The sequence below is a fragment of the Siniperca chuatsi genome, linkage group LG8 (assembly GCF_020085105.1).
Source record: "Siniperca chuatsi isolate FFG_IHB_CAS linkage group LG8, ASM2008510v1, whole genome shotgun sequence".
Classification (NCBI taxonomy): Eukaryota; Metazoa; Chordata; class Actinopteri; order Centrarchiformes; family Sinipercidae; genus Siniperca; species Siniperca chuatsi.
Window position 1 is genome coordinate 12992833 of NC_058049.1, and position 25315 is coordinate 13018147.

The 25315-nt window shown below is 39.5% G+C and overlaps 3 protein-coding genes across 5 annotated transcripts; all 3 read left to right on the plus strand.

The window, feature by feature from the left end:
* The first annotated feature begins 348 nt into the window (after positions 1–348).
* On the plus strand, positions 349–5410 carry si:ch211-145o7.3 (forkhead box protein N2). Of its 2 annotated transcripts, none has more exons than XM_044204829.1 (5): positions 349–844; positions 1649–2306; positions 2638–2759; positions 3306–3361; positions 3817–5410. In XM_044204829.1, the coding sequence occupies exons 2-5, from the start codon at positions 1695–1697 to the stop codon at positions 4167–4169; spliced, it is 1143 nt and encodes a 380-aa protein (XP_044060764.1). In that variant the 5' UTR covers positions 349–844; positions 1649–1694; the 3' UTR covers positions 4170–5410. The 2 variants fall into 2 exon arrangements, with proteins under 2 accessions (XP_044060764.1, XP_044060765.1); XM_044204830.1 differs by having other exon boundaries at positions 1652–2306.
* A 405-nt stretch (positions 5411–5815) lies between these two features.
* atl3 (atlastin 3) lies at positions 5816–16497 on the plus strand. 2 transcript variants are annotated; one of them, XM_044204841.1, is made up of 14 exons: positions 5816–6001; positions 7664–7886; positions 8644–8778; positions 9452–9556; positions 9642–9692; positions 9914–9970; positions 10095–10187; positions 10293–10431; positions 10539–10666; positions 10748–10804; positions 10937–11008; positions 11233–11424; positions 11691–11930; positions 14041–16497. In XM_044204841.1, exons 2-14 carry the CDS (start codon positions 7683–7685, stop codon positions 14101–14103), a joined length of 1536 nt encoding a protein of 511 aa, XP_044060776.1. In that variant the 5' UTR covers positions 5816–6001; positions 7664–7682; the 3' UTR covers positions 14104–16497. The 2 variants fall into 2 exon arrangements, with proteins under 2 accessions (XP_044060776.1, XP_044060777.1); XM_044204842.1 differs by having other exon boundaries at positions 5826–5970.
* Positions 16498–18536: 2039 nt separating this feature from the next.
* cfl1 (cofilin 1) lies at positions 18537–25138 on the plus strand. Its single transcript, XM_044204845.1, has 4 exons — positions 18537–18685; positions 22137–22447; positions 22531–22607; positions 24168–25138. The coding sequence occupies exons 1-4, from the start codon at positions 18683–18685 to the stop codon at positions 24278–24280; spliced, it is 504 nt and encodes a 167-aa protein (XP_044060780.1). The 5' UTR covers positions 18537–18682; the 3' UTR covers positions 24281–25138.
* Positions 25139–25315: the final 177 nt, after the last annotated feature.

A 25315-nucleotide genomic window follows, 5' to 3' on the forward strand; every position in this document is an offset into this window, starting at 1 on the left:
GATTAATTTCATGACTGAGACAGATATGTTGCAAAGTTATACAGTTGTTCTCAAAGGTGGAAAGTAACTGAAATTAATTTACTTAGAATTACTGGTGGAATTTAAGTACATTGGCGCTTCAGTGTAATTTTGAGTTACTGTACTTTACTTACTCAGAGAAAATGTTGCACTCTTTAATTCACTAACGCTACATTTGTTTGAAATGTATAGTCACTTTGTAGATTCAGATTTTACACACAAATGATGAGCTTGTAAAATATGCATTTTTATTGATTAAACCACCCAACAGTGTATTAAAAAAAGTTAGAATCGGCCCCACCTCGACCCGCTACAACATTAAAATGCTGCTTCGACATTCATGAATCAGTTATAATTATCCAATAGTATAATATATAACAATGACATGAGTCATTATGCTGCATAATGATGACTTTTGATTTTTAAATGCAGGACTTAACTTGAAACAGCATTTTTACACTGGGGTCATGCTACTTTTACTGAATACTTCTTTCACCACTGGCAACTACTACCCACCATTTTACTACTATTAGTACATGTTTATGCTACTTAACACTTAACGGGGTATTTTACATTGGAGTATTTTTACTGTCCTGCTGGCTGGTGTGAGACTGTCGGTGCGGGAGCGCGCCTGGGAACGCGCGCACTGCAAAGCGTCCTTTTCGTTTCCATGGAAACCTCGGACGGCAACAGAACACGGAGGGAGAGGCGTCCGACTCCGATTCTAGTTTTGAACACCATAATTTCACCTTTGACTTTTGAACGACGTGTTTTGGGACATTTAAGGAGCTCTGAAGTCTGCCAGAATTATCGTTTTGGTAATTTGGTGAGTAAGTAGTTAATAGTACGCATTTGAAGCACTAGCTAACATCAGCGAGTGGGTTACCTGTGAGAGGAAAAGGCGGCTTTCTTGACTAAATGAAACTTTATATTGATCCGCCATTTGCCTACTGAACTGCGTTGTAGAGCCATGTGGCATCACATACAAACATTCAGAGCGTTATAACTTCGATGTTACATTATTACTTATTTACTTGCTAATTTGCTAAAAGCGTTTAATCGATGCCAGCGCACCTTAAGTATAGCTACGAGGTACAATGACTTTCTAAGAGACCTCCACCTGTCCACTGGCCACGTTTTGCGTTTATTTAAACGGGAGATGGGACTGTATGAGTGTAGGCCTGCTGCACGTATAGTGGACTTTGAACATTAAGTGGATGCTCATCAGAGGGGAACGGATAGCTAACATTTAACAGAATCAAGCTGTTCATTTTTCTTTAAGACAGCATTTTCCATCAGCTCTTTTAGTCTAAAACTTTGGAGTTGAGATGAACCTGGAGTAGGCCTAGTTACCCTGCATGTTTTTTGCATGTTTGGTTTACTTTTACTTTTTAAAAAAAAACAGAAAATCAAAGCAGGCTATCTCTGTCTACTCTGTACAAAAGACATTTATTGCATTCCTGTCTGCTCTGGAAGAGGGTGTGGGGGAGTTTTTGCCCTCTGAGGCGATTTTGGGCTTTATAAATAAAACTGACTTTAGTCCTTAGTGCAAAGTTGCTCACTTTTAATCCAGATTACATTCATCATTCCCTACAAAAGTAACTTTGATTGATTTCTGCATATGTTTCAGCAGTGGTACAGCTGAATGACCCTGGAAGTTTCCTCCTGGCAGAGAGATGGAGAATAGCTCACACGCGCTGCCTCCCTCGTCACCATGTCCTACCACTTTCAGAGGGTCCCTGCCTTTCTCCTCTTCGCCGCAGCAGACCCGCTCAAATGGCTGTGTTTCACTCCCACTTTCACCTATTTCATTCCCCCCGTCCCCTACCTCACTTTCTCCAGCAACAGCAGAGTCTACTCACTCTTCCTCCCCTCTTTCACACTGCACAGCATCTCACTGCCTCGAAGGACAAACCATACAATGCCTCAGCCCGGCAAACATATCTGACCAAGATGACCTGACCTGCCTCAGCTGGCTGCATCAGAGGGGTAACCTGCTCCCGCTGCAGCCCCTTCCCAAAATGACACCACTGCCTCAGCTAGAGTCCTCCGCACCTACCCAACCTCTTCCTCCTGCCTTGTCGAAGCCGCCGTACTCCTTCAGCAGTCTGATTTTCATGGCATTAGAAGACTCACCTGAGAAGAGGCTTCCAGTGAGGGACATATATGAATGGATTGTGAACAATTTCCCCTACTACAGGACAGCCTCTGGAGGCTGGAGGAACTCTGTCAGACACAACCTGTCCCTGAGCAAGAGCTTCCGTCGCATTCAGAGGGACAAGAGCCAGGTGGGGACATGACTCACGTTTACCACATTAAGAGCAAACGGGTCATGTAGCGAGTAAAGAGATTGTGCTTAAATTATAGGACAGAGGTTCAAGCATCCATATCTGAAAGCATCCATCCCACTGAAATGTCCTTGGGCAGCATACTGAATCCAGATGTGCTGCTTTGTAGTCAAGTCAGCATTAAACTGCCCTACAGGGAAATTATTATAATGTACTCCACATGTGTTAAGGTTGTTATATGGTCTAATGTGTCAGTGTTGCTTAAGACTAACATCTTTCCATTTGCCACTGCAGTGTGAATGTTTCAAGTGGTTTTGTATATTTGTTTCAGTCAGTGGGGAAAGGATCGATGTGGTGTGTGTGTCCAGAGTATCGGCCAGCACTCCTCGAGTTGCTGAAGAAGACCCACAGTTATCACAGCACCAACAGCAATTTGTTAAACAAGCCTGCACTGTGAGTATAATCACACAGTTTAGGTACTGTAATGTGTATCAGGGCTGCAACGGACAACTATTTTCATTATGAGTATTTTTTTTTTATTAATCTTTAACTCTGTAAATTCAAAGTTAAAAATTGCTTATTTAGTCTGAGCAGCTGTCAGAAATTTGAATGTTTTCAATTGAGCATTATACATTATAAAATGAATAAATAAAAAGCAAGCAGCTCCTTACATCTGTGAAGCTGGAAGTTGGAACTAGCGAATGTTTGGTTTATTGTATTTACTTGATGACTAAAACAATTGATGGGCATCTTTCACTATTTTCTGTTTTTTTTAATAGATTTCCTGTGTTGATTGTGTCTGTTTTTCTGTTAATACAGTAAATGTTTCTGGGTTGCTTTCTAACCAGAGCACTAACATATAATTTGCCTGTAGTGGGTGAGGTGTTTCTGAATAATTTTACATTTTAATGACACTCTCTTACTGAGGTGTGTTTTAAACAAACAAAAAAAACCCTATATTTATGTCGTTGTCTAACCATCTCACCGTGTTGTGTGCAGGCTGGAAGGAGCTGAATTTGGGGTGCCCGCAGTGTGCGACTCTTTGGAAATCTCAGGTTAGTGATGACGAGGAGACTCACAGCAGGCTCATGTCACTGAATTAGTAGAAGAACTTACATATTTAACCCTTTATGAATTTCTTTTAGTCTACTATATTTTATAAATGGAGTAACAGCTCTCTGTGACACTTTTATTGCATGCAGCTTTTCTCCCTCTCTGCAGCTTTCTCAGCATGCAACATTGTTCCTGTGTTTGTGTTCTGTTGTCACGGCAACAACCTTCTATTACCTTGGCAACCCAGCAATAGCCTAGCTTAGTCCCCTTTATGTCCGCTCGTTTTATATCCGAGCGTATGCGCTATATGGGTCGCACATGCTCACTGAAGAATCTGACAAGTGGTTGTTCAACCAGCTTGTACGAAAACAAGTTATTAATATTAATGTCTCATTTTCTGCCTGAACACTATGATCTGTCATTTCCTACTTTTATTGGGGGTTTTTTCCTCATACAGATCCTCTTTCTCACACCCTCCTCCTCTCCACGCCCTCACCCCAAACCTTCACCAATGATGACCCAACTTTCTCTGAAAACCCACCGTGCCCTTTGACCCCGGATCACGAGGAACTTGTCACCATGGAGTCGGTTGAATACCAGCAGGACGAGGTCAGCGGGGAGATGGAGAAAGACCCCCTGTCAGACAGCGGGTACATCGAGTTACACTATTACCAGTCTCACCAGTACCAGTACCTGGTGCTGCCGGGTGACACAGAGTTGGACCTGGAGACTGTGGAGATCCTTCAGCTCGATGCCGAGGCCCAGGAGGCTGCTGGGTCACTGCTGGACCTAGCAGGTGGCGGATATTAACGCTATATCCCATTTAACAATCACAACTGATGCAATGCTTCAATCGATTGTAAGCAAATACTCCAACGAACCAACATAAATGGGGATTTATGTTTTAAAGTCTTAAATGATAATGGGTGGAGTGATGATGTTCGGCAAATCGGCTGCTTCTTCCTGAGACGTTGACACTGCCCTAAGGCTCATGTATTGTTTTTTTGTTAGGTAAAAATATAGATCAACTTTATGATGGACTAACAAGACTATGGATCACATTACTTCCTATGTATTCAGGCACCCTTAATGCTGACGCTGAATTTACCACCAGACCACTACCATACAACAACAACCTGGACACAGACTTGAGAGTGTAATGTTACACTGAAAAATATGGACGAGATTATACTCTGAGATTTTAAAACTGAGGGGAAAGTATTAATAGAGTATGGTATTCAATACAATAAGTTTTGAGGTTTTCCACTGTGATTTTTTTAACACATTAAGTTCATTCTCAGGGGTGGAAGGAGTACTTCCAACTCAAGTAGAAGTGCTGTTTCTTGATTAAAATGTTTCCCAAGTTAAAGTAAGATTTATATGCCGTTGAAACCTGCACAAGAAAGGTACAAAAATAGCTCTTTTGAGGAATACACTGAACATCCACACTGTTACCATTTCAATATGAATATGTCTTTTCTTTATAAGAAGGTTTTCATAGAGTTTTCTTTATGAGGGGAAAAAACCATTAAAAACAAACTTATGTCAAATATCTTGCCCCATTAACACTTTTACTGTAGCCTATTCTGAAAATGCTGTGTTTCTAAAAGTAGTTGAGTATAATACTTAATTAAAATATATTTAATTTATAATGTAGTTGTAAATGTAGATTGCACTCAAAAAAGTGGGAAAGCACTACTCATTTACAATAATATAAGTACTTCCAATTTTATTTCTAATTAATTTCTTTACACCCATCATCATTCTTCAGATCATGTTTGCTGGAGTTGATTTAATGTCCATGATGCTATGTTACTGAATGTCTTTTCTGTGATTTTGAAAACCTAGATATGAGCTTGTCTTCAATCAGGAATAGTTTGATTGGAATTTATGAGTTAAAATGTAAGATGAACTCACTGCCATTTAAACCACTTTACATTTCAGGGCACACTGAATTTCTGTTTGTAAATTGGTTGTATTTTCAAAAGATTTTGTAATCTAACAAATAAAATTTGTCATGCTGTTTTTGTGAATTAAAATAGTCAGTTTTGTTTTGGTTGCACGTGCACTGCAGTTTGTTCCAATATAAATTGTTGTATGATATGTTTGGGTATTTTCATCATCTATGGATGTAGTTTTTATACAGATTACACCATTAGCGGGCGTAACAACCACAGCCAACTGGACTACAGCCTGCTAGACATATGTCCTCAAACACAAACCTGTTGCTAAGCTACAGTGTATTTCTCCTCCGTGGAAATATTTCAGATATGATTTGTGTATACGCAAAACAACATAACTTCTGTTTTGCGTTACTTATCCGGTAGTTCCGTATTCGTAACTTTTACATTAAAACTACATTTCCCTAGCTATGAGGCAGACTTGGCAAAAGGGTAACGTAGTTCATAGACAGACTGAAGTACAAGCAGGAACTCACACCAAAACTACATTTCCCATACGACTTTGCGCGGGCTGAATACGGACGTTTGTGAGTTTCGTGGTGGAAAAAAGTTCTCATGTTTGTTTCTATGCCAGTGTAAAAAAAAAGTCACGTTTCAGTTGTGTCTCGACTCTTATGAGATTGTGTTGAAGCCGTTTGAAGACACCAAAGGTAACATCACACTGTGACAGAGGAGCTAAAGGTAGGCGCTACGTTATTTTTAAGCTAATTTAGGGTATGCATCTTAAAAGATTGCTGCAACGTTATATCTTAACAGCTAACGCTAACAACGGATATGCGTTAGCTTTTTACTGTTTTTGTTTGAACAACTTACATGCAGACCTGCAGGCTAGCTACAGCCGCTAACTAGTAAGATAGCCCGTCAGTAACGTTAATTATGGCCTTAAGTTAGCTAATGAGCTCCTCGATTATATCTGTAGTTAGTTAGGCTAGAGATCTGTTTAGCTTAGCTGTAAGTTAGTGGTCCAAGTACTGCCAGCGTACCTAACGTCGCTGTCAGCGTTAAGTGGCATTTGCAATGCTAATTATAGAGAAGGTGCTGTACAATTTACTTTATCTCATGTCGGACTTGCTCACAGCAAAGCGCAGAGTACAAAATATGGTTGCTGCAGAATTTTTTACTTCATTGCATCAACTCTGTCCAACACATCCACTACCCAGAAATGCCTGGCATGCCACTGCTGAATGCCACACCCTTGAGGTGTTGAGTGTTTTCTGGTGAAAGGAGAGAGAGAGCGCTTTGGGTATTATAGCCACAGATAAGCTGTTATGAAAGCACCTCACTGTCTTACTCATCATGGGAGAGGACGTCCTCCTCAGAAAGCAACAACACTGAGGTCCATTGAAGCAGCTAAAATGAACAGTGTATGGGAGAGCATGCTGAATCCACAAGCTGGAGGCAAAGCAGCATGACACCCATAAGAGCATCCCACAGTCAGCTTTACACAGAGATAAATATTGTGTCTGATGGAAGGAGCAGTGCATGTCTGATTTTTCATTAGGCTCAGACGAAATGGTACTTAGTGAGTAAACAGCTTTGAGTGCGATTATCATCTAAATCTCATATCTTTGTGAAGCTGGAAGGAAAAACCTTTTTAATGGCTCAGCAGAGTGATCTTTAAGGAATTTATCCTTTAGGCCTACAACTAATGGCTATTGTCATTATTGATTAATCTACTGATTTTCTTTTCCATTAGTTTTCTTCTGATCAATTTATTTTGAATGATTTCTGTTCTGTTGATGGGCAGACGTGGAAACACTTCATGTGCCACAGTTGCTCAGAATATATATATTTTCCAGTAGTTCATTAATTGATAACTAAATGTTCATTACAAGAGCCTAACCGATGTCTTAGAATTGCTTGTGACCAGCCAATGTTTGACGATTGTGTTTGGTAAATATTAATAACTACAACTATTAATTGATGATCAAAAATTCAATCAAATGCAGACTAAAAGTGATTTTTAGAGTATTAACTTTATTAAGTGCTGAATCAGTTAGTCAATTGGCAGAAAATTCATCACCAACAATTTTTAAGAATCGATTAATTGTTAGTCATTTATCAAGAACAAATGTCAAAGATGTACTATTCCCCGTTTCTCAAATGTGATGATTTGCTGCTTTTCTATGCTTTATGTCATTGTACATTCATATTTGTCTGGGAGTGTGGACTGTTAGTTATCACCTTGGACATTTTTCACTTTTTGTGACAAGTTAAAGACTTCAGTTCATCAAAAAATGGACAAATCAAATTAATCAGTAATAAAAAATAGACATACGTTGCAGCCCTAAAATTGTTCCAGTGCTAATATCAACCTGATGTTTTTGTCTGTGATATTCACAGTGACCAGTACCTCTTAAGGATGGGGAGTGAACCAGGCCCAGTTCAGATCGTCACAGTTTGCAAGGAGGATCACTCCTTCGCTTTGGACACGGAGGCTTTGGCTCGGGTTCTGTTGGCTCCTGAGGTCCGAGACAAACACGTGGTGGTGCTGTCAGTGGCCGGAGCCTTCAGAAAGGGCAAGAGCTTCCTGCTTGATTTCATGCTCCGTTACATGTACAGAAAGGTGAGTCACACTGTAACACGTCAGACATTATATCTGTCTACAGTACTCAGAGGCCAAAAGCACTTCCCTAAAGAAGACTTATTTCATGCTGAAATATTTTCATATTTTATAGCAGGGAGGTCACAGCAGGGGATACTGTCTCATTCCTCCTCTTGTGTTGAAGGTCTGATAACCTGGATAATCACTAAAAAAATAAAAACCTTTATCCAGTATTGCCACATTATTGCCCATCCCTGCTGTAACATGTGAACTAACTAGTTTGATAATAATTGATAATTTAGTCATTACCTATACTAAGGAGTGGAGTCTATGTGAATGCCCTTAGTTTGTTTTTCTGTACATATCTTGTAAACTAAGCTAATGCTTGGCATTGCATTTGATGTACTCATTGATAAATCTCATTGATTTTGGTAACTCCCATTTTCTTTGCTGTAGTGTCACCATCAGGCCAAACGTTGGCTACCATTTCATCCTTTTGTTGTCTATCCAGTACAGTCAAAAGAATAGCTATCTGGGGAGATAATTATGACCTGACTGAGGTCTACGTTCCACTTTTTTATGCTGTAAATTATGCAGAACAGCCAGAGTTTCTGTTAACATTTGAGGGTGAAATGTCTGCTGCTGCTATATTCTTCAGGGTAAATGGAAGTACATGACAAGGCATCTTTCAATTTTTGAATAAGCCAGAAGGGTTGGATGCACAGAGTTTCACATAGCTGCCCCCTGACTGATCTTGAGTGTCATTTTATTTCTGCAGGGTGATGAAAACTGGCTGGGTCAGGATGATGAGCCGCTGACTGGATTTTCTTGGAGGGGGGGTTCAGAACCAGAGACAACAGGCATCCAGCTATGGAGTGAAGTTTTCCCCGTCCAAAAGAAGGATGGAACAGAGGTACATGCACAATTTATTTGTTTATTTATGTACTGTATGTATGCCTGTGTGTTGTGGGATGTTTACTGAAAAACTACAGTAAAATTAAGAAAAACCAGGTGTGAACTTAGTTTATAATTCTATCAAAATAATTTCTGAAAGGTCTTTATTTTACTTTAGTCATTATCAGATTTTTGTCTCCTCAAAATTCATCCCATATTCTCCTCTTAATGACCTTTCACTCTTCATCTTTGTGACACTCTCTCATTAGTTGCTCTGACTTGCATGTTTGTAGTGCAGAAAAGATTAATTGGATAGTCGATCTACAGAAAATGAATAAACAACAATTTTGATAATCAATTAATTGTTTAAGACATTAATCAAGCAAAAATGTCAAACATTTTCTGTTTCCTGCTTCTTAAATGTGATTATTTGCTTTTTTCCTCAGTTTTATATCATTGTAAAATGTACAATGTTGGATTGTTGTTTGAATATATACCTATAACTCTACACTAGCTATAATCTGTCCTGTAATTTACTCAAGATCTCACATTAATGCAGATAATTTCATGTGGGATGGAATTTTAATTGCTTTTGTTTTTATTTGCTTGTAATTTGAAGGAGTACTCTTTAACGACTCCAGTCACACAAAGTGTTCATGTCATGTACTGTACTTGTCTCTCTGCTCCTGTAGGTGGCAGTAGTGTTGATGGACACTCAGGGAGCCTTTGATAACCAGTCCACCGTGAAGGACTGTGCCACCATCTTTGCCCTCAGCACCATGACCAGCTCAATACAGGTGACTGATCTCCTCTGATTATCACTGATTTAATTATTTCTCAATATTCTTGTAATTCTTTGCTTACATAGTTTCTTTTTTGTAGATCTACAATCTGTCACAGAACATACAAGAGGACGATCTGCAGCAGCTACAGGTCTGTTTACATCAGTATGACAATAACCTGATGATTATGACTATATGATTTAGTCTTAGTTAATTTTTAAGACATAGGATATGAAATATAAAGGTCTTAAAATAAGCTTTTCTGCGTCTGACAGAAGTGTGTTTCAATAATTTCACTGCTTAACATTAGGTGCTCTTCAGATTTTTGCATCTCAGTATTAATTTTGCATAATGGCTGCCTCCTCCTCTCAGCTGTTCACGGAGTATGGCCGTCTTGCCATGGATGAGCTCTTTCTGAAGCCCTTTCAGGTAAGAAAAACCACTGGATTTGATTATTTGTTGCTGATGTTGGACATGTATCTGATTGTTTTAGTTGCTCTGTTTGATAAAAAGGTTTTATTTTTAATTGAACACCTTTCTTTTCCTCCTACAGTCTTTGATGTTCCTAATCAGGGACTGGAGCTTTCCCTATGAATATGACTACGGGTTTAAAGGAGGCAATGGATTCCTGGATAAACGTTTACAGGTACCAATTCTGTCTTGTTGACTTAGTAGAATATAATAAATACACTTAGCTGATCTTTGATACTGAGTTTGTGATTCCACCTTACTATTGCATTGATTTTTAAAGGTAAAGGAGACCCAACATGAGGAGCTGCAAACAGTGAGGGAGCACATCCATTCATGCTTCACCAAAATTTCATGCTTCTTGTTACCTCACCCTGGGTTGAACGTTGCCACCAGCCCTGCTTTTCGGGGACAACTTAGGCGTAAGATCTGTTTTCCATACTATTCTACTTTGTTTAAGGTTGGTATTTAGCAGAATGCCTAATATACTTGAGCGCTGTCCTGAGTTTTGATATATTTATTTTGTCAGATGTGGGCCTGGAGTTCAGAGAGCAGCTGCAGAGCTTGATTCCTAAACTGCTGCACCCGGATCGTCTGGCGGAGAAAGAAATACATGGAAACAAAGTCACTTGCCGGGGCCTGCTGGAGTACTTCAAGGTAACGTCTTCTCCATCTGAGTTTTCCTGCTAAACCCAAACCAGTTTTTCATATCTAATATTGTAATCATTGTCTTACCAGGCTTACATCAAGATTTACCAGGGAGAAGACTTGCCACAGCCAAAGACTATGCTCATGGTATGTGCAGGATTAACATAAGTTCTAACAAGCCCCTCATTTTTCCTGTTAACTAGGGGCATGGGTCATTTTGACTTGTTCTTTTAGTTTTTCACTCCAATACATTTAATATATGCCTGTTTGTCTCACCAGGCTACAGCAGAGGCCAATAACCTGGCAGCCGTGGCAACAGCCAAAGATCAGTATTACAAGAACATGGAGAAGGTGGGTTCGCTTACATGTGAAAGACCTTTTCACTCTGTTTGGTGATCATCGTTGGCATTTTGGGACATGGAAACCACTCTGTACCAGCAGAGTACTTGTTTCCTTTTTTATTAACGGGGTGGATAATCCTGTTATATTCTAACAAGAAATGACTGGTAGTGTTCATATAATCCTGACAAACTTTCTTTTCTTAAGTCTCTTTTCTCTTTGTTTTCCTTTCTAAGGTGTGTGGGGGAGACTTGCCCTATGTGTCTCCCGACTCTCTGGAGGAAAAGCATCACTTTTTCTTCCGAGAGGCTCTTCACAACTTCTCCTCGACCAAGAAGATGGGCGGACAAGAGTTTTGTGACCGTTACCACGCACAGCTAGAAAAGGAGCTGGGGGAAATGTGGCAGTCATTCACCAAGCACAATGCGGTAAGAGACTATTCCATAAACATGATATAACTTAATGTTTTAAAGAATTCCTTTTTTGACATTAAAATAAACATCTGAATCTTCCACAACCTTGGTGTATACTTAAATGTTGTAGAGTTGTTGTCTGGTCATTATACAAAACAAAAGCTTTATTGTAGTATTTATTGAATGTAGTATATTACTATTATTGCATGCATTGCTGTTTTTGGCAATGATATGATTTGAGAAGTGTTCATAATCATCTGTTTTTCTCTTTGCTGTAAAAGTCAAAAAATCTCTTCAGCGCCTTCCGGACACCTGCAGTGCTGTTTGTCCTGGTGTGCCTCCTCTACGTGCTGTCAGGCGTGTTGCTCTTTGTTGGCTTGTCTACCTTCGCCTTGGTGTGTGATTGTTCTCTGGGTGTGGTCATGATGTCCATGCTGACGTGGGCCTTCATCCGCTACTCTGGTCGGTACCGGACTGTTGGAGGAGCCATCGACCAGGCCGCAGGTGTCGTCCTGGAGCAGGTGAGAATAATGGTGCTTGTGGCAGTGGTCAGTTATTGTTAACTGATGTCTCTATATATGGCTTTCAGAGCTTTTAGTAATGTTATTATAGCCTTTTTTCAATGCATGTACCCATAAAAGTCACTAGAGGGAGCAATTGATGTTGGGAAGAACAAAAATGGCATCCAGCAATCCAAGGGTAATCTAACGTTTGATTCACCTGCCAAAAACTGGTAACAAAAACAACATAAACAAGTTCCATTTTAGTTTATAGTCATGTACTGTGTGATATTAAAAACTGGATATGAGCAAAATAATAGTTTAAATTTGAAATATGCTTGTGCAGCTTGAGAAACACAGGGACAGGAACACAGCAAAGGCTATTATGGCTAAGGCATTTTCCTGATTTTCCTTGGCTTGGGTCAGGTCATTTCAGACCTTTTGAGAGTAGCCAGCAAAGAATGTGTTGTCATCAGAAAAAGACCAATGGTCATGTGGCTGCTTGAAATCACAGATTAACCATGTGGCTTGCTAGCCAACTGCTGTGTCCACTTAGTGGTTCCTTTGGCCTCAAACAACCTGTTTAAAGGCTCCTTTCTACTGAATTTGCCTTAGAAAATGTTTTAAAGCTCCATTACTCAATTTTCAGTCACAAGGGGGAAGAAGCACCCAGAAAAAAGCTGACAAGACTGATAGTTAATTGCCCTGTAGAGTTATTACAGGTAATGTGCTACTAAACATTTGTCTACTTAAAGGGGAAGTCCACCAATTTTCCACATCAGACTCAGTTTACAGGTCTTGGGGAGGGCTACTATATATGTGAAAAGGGTTGTATAAAGCCTTGAGTGATGATAATAGTTTAAATAGTGGAATAATGCCACACACTTTCAGACAGTCTCTCCTGGAAGACATTCATAGCATTGCACTCAGTTGTTCACACAAAAAGTAGCTGTGTGACGTATGAAAAAATAGAGTTAGAGAGAGAAGCTGGTTGGCCTTTCTTCATATTATTTATTATGCTTACTTTCTCACATCTGTTCCCCTGGCCAATCGCGGCGTGATGTGGGTGTGAACGTCAGATTGTCTGTTTTGGTAAATGTGTCTGCTTTTTGGTGCTTGATAGGTTGCGTACAGTGGGTTTATCAGAGCTTTTTTGCTGTTCTTGAAACAAGGTGGATAAGACCCGAGAGACTGAAACATACACGGTAGATGTACGAGCCATAAAACCAAAACAATGAGCTAATAGAGGCAAAAAAAACCCTGTATATCTGCAGAGTTGGATGATAATTATCTGTGGTTTCTTAAAGACAAGGTAAAAATCCTGTGGCCCTGTGCTAATTCATTTACTTCCTGTAAAAGATACAAATATTTTTGATGACTTATCTTGAACTCCGGGGCCATCATTCAAATTTATCCAATCAAATGTGATTTGGGACGACTAACTAATCCCAGCCATCATATAAAACCGCAATTGGCCGTTGACTGGTATGGTTAGCTAGCAGAGCAATATAGTAGGAGGTGTGTGTGTTTGGATTTCAGCTGGTAAACCTGTGAAAAGGTCTGATTTGTTCATTTAACCCTTATCCTCCTCCTGGTCGAACAACGCAGGTGAGGGAGGCGTGTATGGAGGCCGTGTGGAGTCGTCTGCAGCTCCATCTCCATCTCCCCCGCCCACATATTCTGTTTCACGCAGAAATACGTCACATTATAGAAGCTAAAGATGCTCTAACTTATGTTTCACTGTGACTTAAACTATTGCAATCCCTTTCACATAGCATTTAGTCATTAAATAAATAAATCTCAATTAGATGAAACAGACAAAATTAAAAATGTATGAGCTGGATCCAACATCAACAGAGTACAAATTGAAAAACTAACAACAGCGAGAGTGTAAAAGCCCTACTAACAGCCCTCAGAGGCCGTTTAGAGTTCAGTCCTCGCACTTACACACAACCAGAAGTGGTTTGAATTGATTGATTTTCCTGGCACGTTTAAGAAATGGATGCAGCTGAGAGGTTTCACTGAACTAACCACAACATAGAAAAAAACGGAAGTTGGGGAAAGATGCAAGAAACACTTGATACGGTATGTAGTCAAATGAATTATCTTCCCCTTTTCTCTCTGTTTTCAGGCCACCGTGGTGTTGAACAAGTCGAGAGGTACAAGCACTGGGGACCAGAAGAAATCCAGTTAGAGGACCTCTGAACCTTCATGATCTTGATGCAATGCAACCAGAGCACAACACAAGCGCACACATTCAGCACTAAAGCCTTATCATGCCACCCATTGGAACAAACATGCAGCTAAACTACATTGGCACAAGGCACAAACATGATGCCAATTCACCAGCATCTTTATTATGCAGGTTACTCTGCCTGTTAAACTCCAAGTTCATATAAAGGTGACTGGATTCACTGAGGCAGGGAGTTAAACCATCCCAATCCCTCATACTTCATGTCTTAAATTGACACTGCCATCATTTTACAAGTTTACAACTGGTCTTAATAGACAAGTCGATGTTTCCCTTTAAACTTATAAAACACTTACATTTTCTATTTCAGCTGAATGCATCTTACTTGGCTGTATATTGTTCAGAGAGGGGTAGTCGGGGTGTTTTTCAACCAAAGCTTCAGCAGTATATCTTTAAATAATTACCTTTAAAAAAAAAAAATGCTGGCTTTATAGCTTACACGTTTATACATATTTCTGTGTGGCTATATTTTTTTACTTTGTGGCCTTAAAAACATTCCATTCTGTTTGTGGATTTGCTTTATATTTGATATAAACTAGCATTTCTAAAGGGGGAACTGTCACTACTTTGACTGGAGAACGCACTTTCTATAAAGCACAGTAGATTTTGGAGGCTGCATGTAACGGGACTTCAGGGGAATCTCATTTGTTTCAGGTGCTGTGCCGTATACTTCTTGATGGAAATGTGTTACACTTTGTAGATTTTGATACAATATACTAGACTCTTCTAGAGAAATTATATATAGAAACTTATATTTAACTTATATTCAGCAAAACTTTCCAACTCCAAAGATAAGACATTGGAATACTGAAAGGTGTTGAACGCCCAACATAATAAAACTAACGACCAGTCAGCCAAAGAGTTACCTTTTAAATATTTGAATTATACTTTGGGCTTGTACTCTTATCACTTCAAACCTCAGTAGATATGAGATACTGTATAATATAGTCTGCAGTGTAAACAGGAGGGTTTTATTCCTTCACAATTTTAGAAATGGCAGTGACTACAATGAACTCAGTGAGAAAATACTGTTAAACAGTGTTAAACATACATGTAACAAATAACAAGCAGGATGTTTAAATAGACAGACAGAAAACACAAGTATTGAGCAGTAGAAACCTATAGAAAACGTGACTGTCCCCCTGTTTGAACATACATCTCAATTTTCAGAAGATTGTAGCACTTGGACAGATTCTGATCAGATTTGGTCGTTGTCAAACATCCTTAACATGTTAGTATGTTTGCACCTCAAAAATTATTTCCTGACGTAATGCTTTTAGCAACCATTTGTAGCCTGTGCTATCAGCTCCGCTGTGAGAAAACACTGTGATGCAGTTTATAGAGTTCACATCTGTGATCTGGCTGCAGCTACATGGGATATTTCAACTATTTCACTGTTATTCATTCTCCATAAAGGTTTTAAGCTACAATGTGATCTGAAGTAAACTGTATAAGAAAACTTTGTCAATGTAAAACTTCTTTTTATATATGACAAACATTTTGTTTTTGGTAAAATAATCACTACTATCAGCTCGAAGCCACTGCGTGTTTGGGTCAGAGCTTTGCTTCACGTGACACATAATGAAACCATATTACAGAAAAGGACAAATAATACATTTGGGCTGGCTTGTTTCTTTGCTCCTCGTTTACTTGCAGAAATTTAACCAAGTAGCTGTGTTTTTCAAAAAATCTGTCATACAGGGAATTAAAAAGGTGGACTACACAGTGGATTTATAAGACCTTAGTTTTCCTTTGTGGGGCAACGCGGAGCTTCTCAGGCCAACTCAGAATGAATCAGGCATTGGATTAAAGGACTCTGATTATTTGCAACCATGCACCGAAAACATGGGGTTGGAGAAGTGGAATGGCAAACATTTCATTTTGTAAAATAAGCTTTTTAAGTGCCACAAGATTGTGTGACCTGAGAGCGAAAGTAGTATCCTGTAGTCTGTACGGATTTTTACATTGTGCACTTCAACCACTAACCATATATTCCATGATACTGTTGGTATAAGTCTTAAGAATACAGGGCCAAAAAAGAAATGTGGAATTATGGAGGATGAGAGACTTTCTCATTCCACGATTTTTGACCATCACTTTGCACATACCATGTCTGTACCGTTCCACAAGAGGAGGAAACTTTTACAAGATTTACAAGCACGTACTATTGCACTTCCCCTCCTCTTTGGTGCTTTTTGCACACAGCTCATTCCAAAACTGAATAAATGCATGCAATACTGTAGTAGCGGCTAATGTAATCATCTCTTGTGGAGCTATGTTGGCCTTGACTTGAGAAATGCTGTTTTATAAAGAATAAACAAAGCTTGAAACTGTTAATGCAGCTTTCCAATCAATTCATTCTACTGTTTTTTTATTTTAAAAAGTGGCACCAGGGATGAAACTCAGTTTAAGTCGTATGCATGTAAAGGTTGTGCAAAACTGAAAAGAGGATATAGGTCTCTTACCACACACACCACTACATATTTCTGATTTCACTCATTTTACAAAAATACTGCTTATGTCAGGCTTTTATTTCATTTAGAGATTTTCATTTCATGTAACTGTGAAGCAACAAAATGTTCTGTTTCAGATTTGCATTTGAATATTTGCCTCAGATTAGATTACATCGGATTAGATCAATTTAAACTTCACTGTCATTGTACAGAGTACCGGTACAAGAAAATGCAGTTTAGCATCTAACCAAATAGTGTAAGTAGTAGCAAAGTGCATATAGATATTATACATATAAATGATTGTACAAAATTGAAACATACAGCGATGTAATTTAATGATATGTACAGTATGAGCAGTAACAATATATAGTATGTAGAGTAGGATGAATGAAACTAGGCTACTGTATGTTATGTGCAGTATAAACAAAAAGCTAGTAGGCTGTGTGATATGTACAGTGAGAAGAGAACATCCTATATTCAGTTTTTGTGAAATTAGAAGCTACTGAATGGCAGATTTGAGGACAATGTTGGCAACATATTGAGTTAGTCTGTTTTTGATGGAAATTATTGTTGTTTTTATTGTTTCGCCACATGATGAATGTAGGTCATGTCTTACAGGCTTTGTGTTTACAACCACAGCGCCGTTAAGCTATAACACACACGTCCCACAACAAAAACAGCACTACCTCAGCTGTAATATGATAGCGGCAGCATCGTTTTATTCCCCGGGGAAATGTGTCACTCTTCTCCCTCATCTTCCGCTGCTCGTCCTCCCTCTGCCTGGAAGTCTGCCGCTGCCTCTCACCCTCACACTGGCCCTCTCTGTGTGTCTCTTTCTCTCTCTCCCCTCAACGAGATGCCGAGCACAAAAATCTGCTACAGCGAATTTCGTGTCCCTTGTTTCCTTATATGGTGATCAGCGTCGCGGCCAGACCCTCCTCGTGCTGTGAGCGAGGCGCGTGCACTGACCGCCGCCGCTCACCGTTCGCTTCCATATTTGGAAGTGAGTCCAACAGAAACCGCAGGGAGGGGAGGAGAGAGAGGAGGAGGAGGAGGAGGAGGAGGAGGAGGGAGAGAGGAGGTGCGAGAGAGGGGGATAGGTGGCGGAGAATTTCCTCCCATCCTGAAAACGCTTTGCGTCCGGCTGGCTGCTGAATGTCAGCAGCTTCACTTATTAATCACTCATCACGCCATTGGTGTAATGCAACACGTATTCACATCTTTGAGACTGATGCTGAAACTACAGCGTTTGTCACAATGCTGGCTACATAAACATACATAGGCTGTTCATGGTTTGTTTTTAAAAAGAGGTTACAATAAAAACAAAAATAAATGGTATGGCTGCAGAGCATCAAAAGCTCTGATCAAATGGTTTAATCATAATCTTCGTGGTCATTTAATTGTAGCCTACATTAAGCGCCAATGGAGCACTATTTAATCCTTTTTATAATGCTGTACATCAGATTACCAGGGATTTGTAGGTGCATTCAAGCAGGTACTACACAAACACATATTCCCACAATGCTCTCCGCTACCCGTTTGGTATGTTTGATTTGGTCACGCACGCTGGCCGCCGCCACCAAAGGAAAAACAATTATCAGTAGAAGTCACAGGGAAAAGAAGATGAAAATGTAAAAAATATATTAGAAAAATTATTATATAATATAGTATAATATTATTCCCCTCAAACGGATGCCAATTAGTGTCAATAATATGCTAAACATGTAGGCTACCTGGGGATATTATAGTTTTGTTGTATTACCTGTTTAATTAGTGTATATACGATATTGAACTGAAGCTAACTGATCATTAGATTAGATCTGCGGCGCTCTTTGTGCTGTCACAAGTGGCACAATAGCCTACAGTGGTCAATAGTAAACACCAAGCAGCAAATGAAACTGCCGTGGTTAACAGACACGCGCTCCCGCTCGTGCACCTGGCTCGAGCCAGCCAGGGTCGCGCTAAAGGCGCGTTCATGTTATGTATCCAGTGTGTGAGCGAGACCGACAATTCATCATCATAGCCCATTCAATTTCTACGCAGACGCTGACCTATTCAGAGCTACAGCAATGGTAGGTTTAACGTCGTTTTTTATCACATATTATGTATTCTCGCTGCGTTTACTGCCTAATACATACTTAATCTTAAGATGTGGGGAGGTTTGTGGTCAATTTGTGTGCATTTTATAGACGATTGTACTGGTTTTAGCATCAAACGTAGCAAGCCGGTTATGTGCCGCAGGAGCCGATGCTAGCGCCGGTGCTAGGCAGCAAACAGCTCTGCTGACCGAGAGGCCGGACAGCTAATGTTGCTTTCATAGAGCTAGGCGAGGCCGCATTTTACATTTATCACATTCTGCGAATTTATGGTACGGTCACTTTTACAAAATCGTGACAACGGACCAGTTACAGGACTAACTGTCTAAACAACTGGCGCCATTTCGTTCATCTCCCCGTGTTTCGCCGACAAAAAGCCCAAAGTCCCTCGCCTGTTAACATGGACACCGTTGTTATGACGCTGTTCCAGTGTTTCACTGCATCATGTTTACGTTATTTCACCTCTACTCGTCGATGCTTCCACATAATAACAGCGCAGCGCTGGCAGGTGCAGCAGAGCCTCGAGGCTAACTAGCTTACGGTATTGTTAGCTGAACTAGCTACGTTAGCAAAGGCATAAAATGACACCCATTATGGCTGGCGCTAGCTGTGAATTTCTTGTTCTTTGTCTGTACACGGCTCCCTCGCTAACAGTATTTTAGACGCTGGTTGACTACGTGCTCCAAATCAGGTCACTTTTCGCTCAGCGGTACTACATGGACAATTTGTAGTTTTATAGCCGTGTTGCGTTGTGACACTAAATGAATGAATTGTCAAACGAACGATCCGTTTGAGCAGAGCTTTTCCTTATATAGCAAGCTAGCGCACACATGTGCGTGTGCTGCATTCATGGCCCCACCCTGAATTTGGTGCAAAGACCATTTTGTTTGGTGCCGTATTATAACAAATCTGCAGTTACATTGAATTTACTGCCATTTGCAATGTGAGAATTTTGCCATGCATCTATTTGTATGTAGCATATTTTTGACGGAATTGTCACCATTATGTAACGCCAGTTTGGCAGTGTTGGATCCGCTAGCTGAAGCTAACGGGCCGCTGTCTCTGGATCTTCACGGTCGGTACTGCGCATATTTCTTTAGTTGCGCATCTAAGTTGTACATACGTTTATACAGACTGCACGCCAGTCACGCCATTAGACTACTACCAAGAGGCAGGATTGTAACGGATGCCTCTATCTATCTATTTATTTATTTATTCATACATAGATCAAACATTAGAGAAGAAGCACAGTTTTTTGTGCATCACTGCAACACAAAAAATAAAAAATCATAGTATCATAGATCTATAATATAATACATTTTGTATTAGTTTTTTTGTTAACATCCAGCTATGTTGTCTCTTGACTTTCATTGCTGAGTCTGTACCGTTAACAACCTGAAATACTAAATCTGTCTGCTGTACATTTTTCCTTTTAAGATTTTGAATATAATCCCATTAGGCCTGTGTTTGCAATCTTAACAGTTACTGTGTGTAGATGAATTCAAGACTTGGACTGTTACTAGATTAGTGTTGAGTCACTTGAACCTTGACTTCTGTAAATAAAAGTATCCGAGATTAGATAAGTTGAAAGTTTAGTAATCACCATGGTGATGTTAGCTTGCTACTACAACAGAAAATAAACCACTATATCATGGCAAATTAGGCCAAAGCAAGGCACTGGGAAGGAAGAAGTGGAAACAAAGATATTTTGTTGACTTTACAGATGAAAATCATGTTTGTGTACAGAAAAATGAGACATGTAAAGAATATGGTTATAATACTTTTCTCAGCGTCACCATAGAAAACTGTAAACTTCAACAAATATTTGGAAACAGACTTTGCTATAACTGCAAGGAACATGGAAAAAATATTAAAGTACAATTTACTTAATTATTTTATTAATGCATGGGATTAAGGAAGTGAGTAAGGTTTTTTGCTGGTTAATTATTACTCTAAAATTCACTGTTATCTCATACTGGTCTTTTACGCCCTGAGCAAACATACAGTGCCTGCTTGTGCTGTTTTGCAGTTCCTTTTCCGTCTTTCCTGCCCCATTATTTCCTTTTCATTGTTGTTTTTTGTCCATCGACACGTAGCTGGTAGATAGCAGTTTTCTTCCATCTTCTCCTGAGATTGCGTTTTCCTGTGATGGAGTGCCTTAAACAGAGTCAGAAGACAGTGAGTTTATGGAGCAGCTGTGACTCTGCAATGTGACTTGTATTCTATATTTTTACAGAAGCCCCATTGTTTGTAACTGAACTCTACACTGAAATGCTTAATTCCTGACCACACCCTCACCCACATGGTCAGCTTTATGGTAGCGAGAGATACATGGCTGTTCCCTCTGCATGCAGAAAAACTTACGTAATGTTTTATTTCTACTGGTCCTGTCGCAGTCACAGAAATGTAGACACACCTGTTAGCTGGTCTTATTTAGTATTCACATTCGAGGTGGACTTTGTACCGACAGTACTGGCCACACATTTTGTTTTTGTCCTTCAGTATTCTTACAGTCTGACCTCATACATAAGTGGAATTAAAAGGCTGTACTGAGTGAATCATCAGTGTTGGTTTCATTTGGACCAGCGGCGCTGACAATTGGATCATTACATTACCCAACTTCACTCTTCCACCAGCACCATGGCTGACAGCTTGTTACGGCCACACATTTCCATCCTCCTTATCAGTCATCCTCATAAGAAGCATTTCTGCTGTGTGTGTGTGTGTGTGATAGTCACATGCCGCCCTCTCGGGCCCTTCTTCAGCTTCATGATGTCTGTATTTACTGCACTGAAGTCATCTAACAAAACTAACAAATCGATCACTGTGGGGTGGCAACTAAAAATTACTTTCAATTAGTCTATCAATTATTTTCTAGATTAAGGTCAATGTTTCACAATTTACCAAACCCAAGGTGAGATATTAAAACTGCTTGGTTTGTCCGACCAGCAGTTCAAAACCCAAAGATATTTAGTTTACCATCATAGGACTAAGAAAACCAACAAATATTCACATTTGAAAAGGTAGAAGCAGTGAGTTTGTCATTTTTGATTTAAAATGTGACTTGAACTGATTTTTTGATGTGAAACCTGAAAGCATTAGTGTCCACTTACGTTTAAAACATTTATATATTTACATCGTGATATTCCCCCAAATCAATCCAAGGTGAAAGAAACATTCATCGTTCTATCAACGGATTTTCTCCTTGAAAAAATACGTAATTAAATTTTTAATATGTGAAACCTGCGTTAATGAACTGGTAGCTTTGTGTAGCCTGTCACGTAGCTATTATGGGTTGTATACTATATTAAAATTTTTCCTGTAGCATCATCAATTTTGAAAAACGTGGACAGTTGCAGTAATAGCAGCTGCCATGTTAAACTGTAAATACATTAAACTCTGAGTTAACAGATTGTTCTCTCCACAGGCCTCCGGTGTGAAAGTCACAGATGAAGTTATCGCAGTCTTCAATGACATGAAGGTGCGTAAGGCTCAGGCGAACGAGGATGAGAAGAGGAAGAGGAAGAAGGCCATTCTGTTCTGCATGAGCAAGGACCTCAAGAACATTGTTCTGGATGATGGCAAAGAGATCTTGCTGGGTGACTTGGGAACCACCGTCCAGGACCCATACCAGCACTTTGTGAAGATGCTGCCCCCAGACGACTGCCGCTACGCCCTGTACGACGCCACCTATGAGACCAAAGAAACAAAGAAGGAGGACCTGGTCTTTATCTTCTGGTGAGCGCGGCCGTTATCAAACATTAAAGGGTTTATGACCATCATTAAGACTACATTTGGCTTTAATAATTTTTTTTTCGCAGGGCTCCAGAAAGTGCCCCCTTGAAGAGCAAGATGATCTATGCCAGCTCAAAAGATGCTATCAAGAGAAAATTCGAAGGTAAATAGCAGTGTGTGTGTGTGTGTGTGTATATATAGTTTTGTTGATGGATAAATGGTTTGAAAATCACTAATCTGCAGGCGCAAACCGGCGTTACTTTAAACAAACTCCAACCTTAACCACACCCAACCTATACCTTAAACTTAAAGCTGCACTAATCAATATTTTTCTACTAACAGTGAGTCAGATGACTGTGTAATGTGAAAGAGAGACAGAATTATCTCCTGACTCTGCAGCTCCCCTCAGCTCTGCAGACCATTTTAGCATCTTTCAGTTTTGGCTTTCTGGCCTGCAGCTTACTGCTCAAACAGCAGACACACAACGTTAGCGACTAGCTGGTGAACATAGTGGAGCATTTAGCAGCTAAAGACCCAGATATTTCCCTCAGGGGCTGTTGGAGACCAACACAGAGCTAAAAGCAGAGTGAATATTAGACTTATATTTGTCAGGTGACTCCATATGACTGCTATGTTGCTTCATGTCTGCTGGATGTGTAAGTAGGATATTGTTTGTGATTATAATGTTGTGTTAACAGCTTGTTCAGCTTCCTCCATGTGGACAAAAATCTCTTAATACATAAACATTACCTTTTGCTTAAACTAGCCATCCCTAGTCTTAATACCTAAGCATAACTATTTCTCTCCTCATATACCTAAATATTTTACTTGAATTAAGGATTGAGATGATCATACAGAAAGTAGTCAGCGGTAACAGCCACTAGGAAGAATAAAGTATTAATGGGGAATTGTTTGTATTTTTTATTTATTTTAAATATCATAATCTCAAAATAATATCTAATTTCAACATTATATCAGTTGCAAATAACACTGTAGTAGACCGACTGTCCACTAGTTCGGCCATGCGTCTGCACTACACATGGGCAACCTGTTGGCAGCGGCCACGTCACGTTCAAGTAGGACCTACATACCTTTTCATTGTTTAGTTTTGCATTGGTAGCCAGTGCCCATGCTGCTTTTCAACTGGAAGTGTTCAGAGTGCATGTAGGACAGACATGTATGATCTAATCACTTGTACTGCTTAATTTAACAGTAGGTTGGGCGATAAGACAATATATACCGTCAGACGACGATACATTTGTCTACAATCAGAGATTTTTCTGTAGCATTTCAAGTATTTCTGATTCTGATTTACACCTCGGTAGCTATCCTTAAAAAATTCCACCCATTTCTAGGCTGTTGTGGGCAATGTTACAAATCAATGAGCTATATGGCAATGGATTTTTATCTTTATTTTGCGTCACTGTGAGGAAGAACCTTTATTTTATTAGGTTCTAATTTGCTGGATAAGCTAATATTTTATCCATAACTAGTTTCTCACTTCAGAAACCGCTCCTATTATTCAACAGTTTGGTTAATAGACATTCACCAGATAAACTTACTAAAACGCTCTATTAATTTTTTTAGCTTACTGGATGAAGGTCTATTGACCTAAACCTTGTTTAGTAAAAGTGATGAAACAGTGAGATTTTTATTTCTTTGTCTGAAAACTTGTACAACATTGTAATTCTGATGTGGTTTTTTTAAATTATTATTATTTCAGGTATTAAGCACGAGTGGCAGGTGAACGGTTTGGAAGACCTGAAAGACCGGCACACCCTGGCAGAAAAGCTTGGCGGCTCGTCAGTAGTCAGCCTGGAAGGATCCCCTATATAAATATTGCGCCCCCCCCCCTCTGGCTTCGATCGAGGCCTTTCAGACACATCTGTTGGGTTTAGCTGTTCATTCCAGTGTGGTTTGGAGAAGGGCAAAAGCAAAACCAGCACCATTTGCGGGACTCTTGGGGTGGGATATTGTGGGTGGGTTTGGGGTCAAGTGACAGACAAATAAGAAATTCCAGAAAATGCAGACTGTCATTCCAGTTCACGCAACATAAAGAATATGAACAAAACACACACTAAGGAAAAACATTAAGATACAACTGAGGAAGGATGATGATGATAAACTTAAATACACATATTATTCATGTTTACGGACAAGGTTTTGTTCTTTCCGGGTTCCATTCGACTGATTGCAGAGAAAAAGACAGACAACAAACCTTTTTAGTTTTCCAACCATTGAATTCTGACAAATAATCGTTCCAACTACATTTTTTTTTTTTTGCCAAACTTCTAGTTAAGTTTTGTAAGTGTGTGTAGTTGAGACTAGGTGTAGTATGAACTAATTCACTCTTGATTGCACAAGATGTAACAAAACCTCTGGGGGAAACACGGTTAAATATATATTTTTTGTTTTGTTATTCCATTGTTCTTTTCTTTCTTTTTGAACATGCAAATTCTAAAACTTGAGTGATTTCCTTTTTATTTCCAGTTTTGCGTCAGAAAAGCATGGCATTTGATGTAGTAAACAGACAACATTCCTTGTACTTGTTAAAACCAGGATCCTCTTGAATTAAAAACTTTGGAGAGGGGAGCGATGTGTATATGAAAGACCAGCGGTCAGAGTTAAGACTGAATATTGAATGGTGGATGTTTTGTATCGTCTCCTTATCTCTAATAAAAAGCACTAAACTACTGACTTGTTCTGCTCTTTTTCCACTTGTTTTACTTGTGTTTTGTAAAAACAAACACTTGAGCTGTAGGCCTACTTCTTCAAATTTGTGGTGTTTCAGATTCTGTCACACATCAGATCAGTTTCTCTTCTCTATAATGGCCTCATGGTTGTGGTGAATGGTGTCCGTTTTAAAGTCTT

Excerpts from the sequence above, each read along its gene's own strand:
- si:ch211-145o7.3 (XM_044204829.1), top strand. The coding sequence starts at position 1,695 with ATGGAGAATAGCTCACACGCGCTGCCTCCCTCGTCACCATGTCCTACC. Across the intron at positions 2,307-2,637 it reads TTCAGAGGGACAAGAGCCAG|TCAGTGGGGAAAGGATCGAT; the intron begins GTGGGGACATGA and ends TATTTGTTTCAG. Across the intron at positions 3,362-3,816 it reads CGACTCTTTGGAAATCTCAG|ATCCTCTTTCTCACACCCTC; the intron begins GTTAGTGATGAC and ends TTCCTCATACAG.
- atl3 (XM_044204841.1), top strand. The coding sequence starts at position 7,683 with ATGGGGAGTGAACCAGGCCCAGTTCAGATCGTCACAGTTTGCAAGGAG. Across the intron at positions 9,557-9,641 it reads CCATGACCAGCTCAATACAG|ATCTACAATCTGTCACAGAA; the intron begins GTGACTGATCTC and ends TCTTTTTTGTAG. Across the intron at positions 11,931-14,040 it reads CAGGTGTCGTCCTGGAGCAG|GCCACCGTGGTGTTGAACAA; the intron begins GTGAGAATAATG and ends CTCTGTTTTCAG.
- cfl1 (XM_044204845.1), top strand. Across the intron at positions 22,448-22,530 it reads GACCTGGTCTTTATCTTCTG|GGCTCCAGAAAGTGCCCCCT; the intron begins GTGAGCGCGGCC and ends TTTTTTTCGCAG. Across the intron at positions 22,608-24,167 it reads TATCAAGAGAAAATTCGAAG|GTATTAAGCACGAGTGGCAG; the intron begins GTAAATAGCAGT and ends TTATTATTTCAG.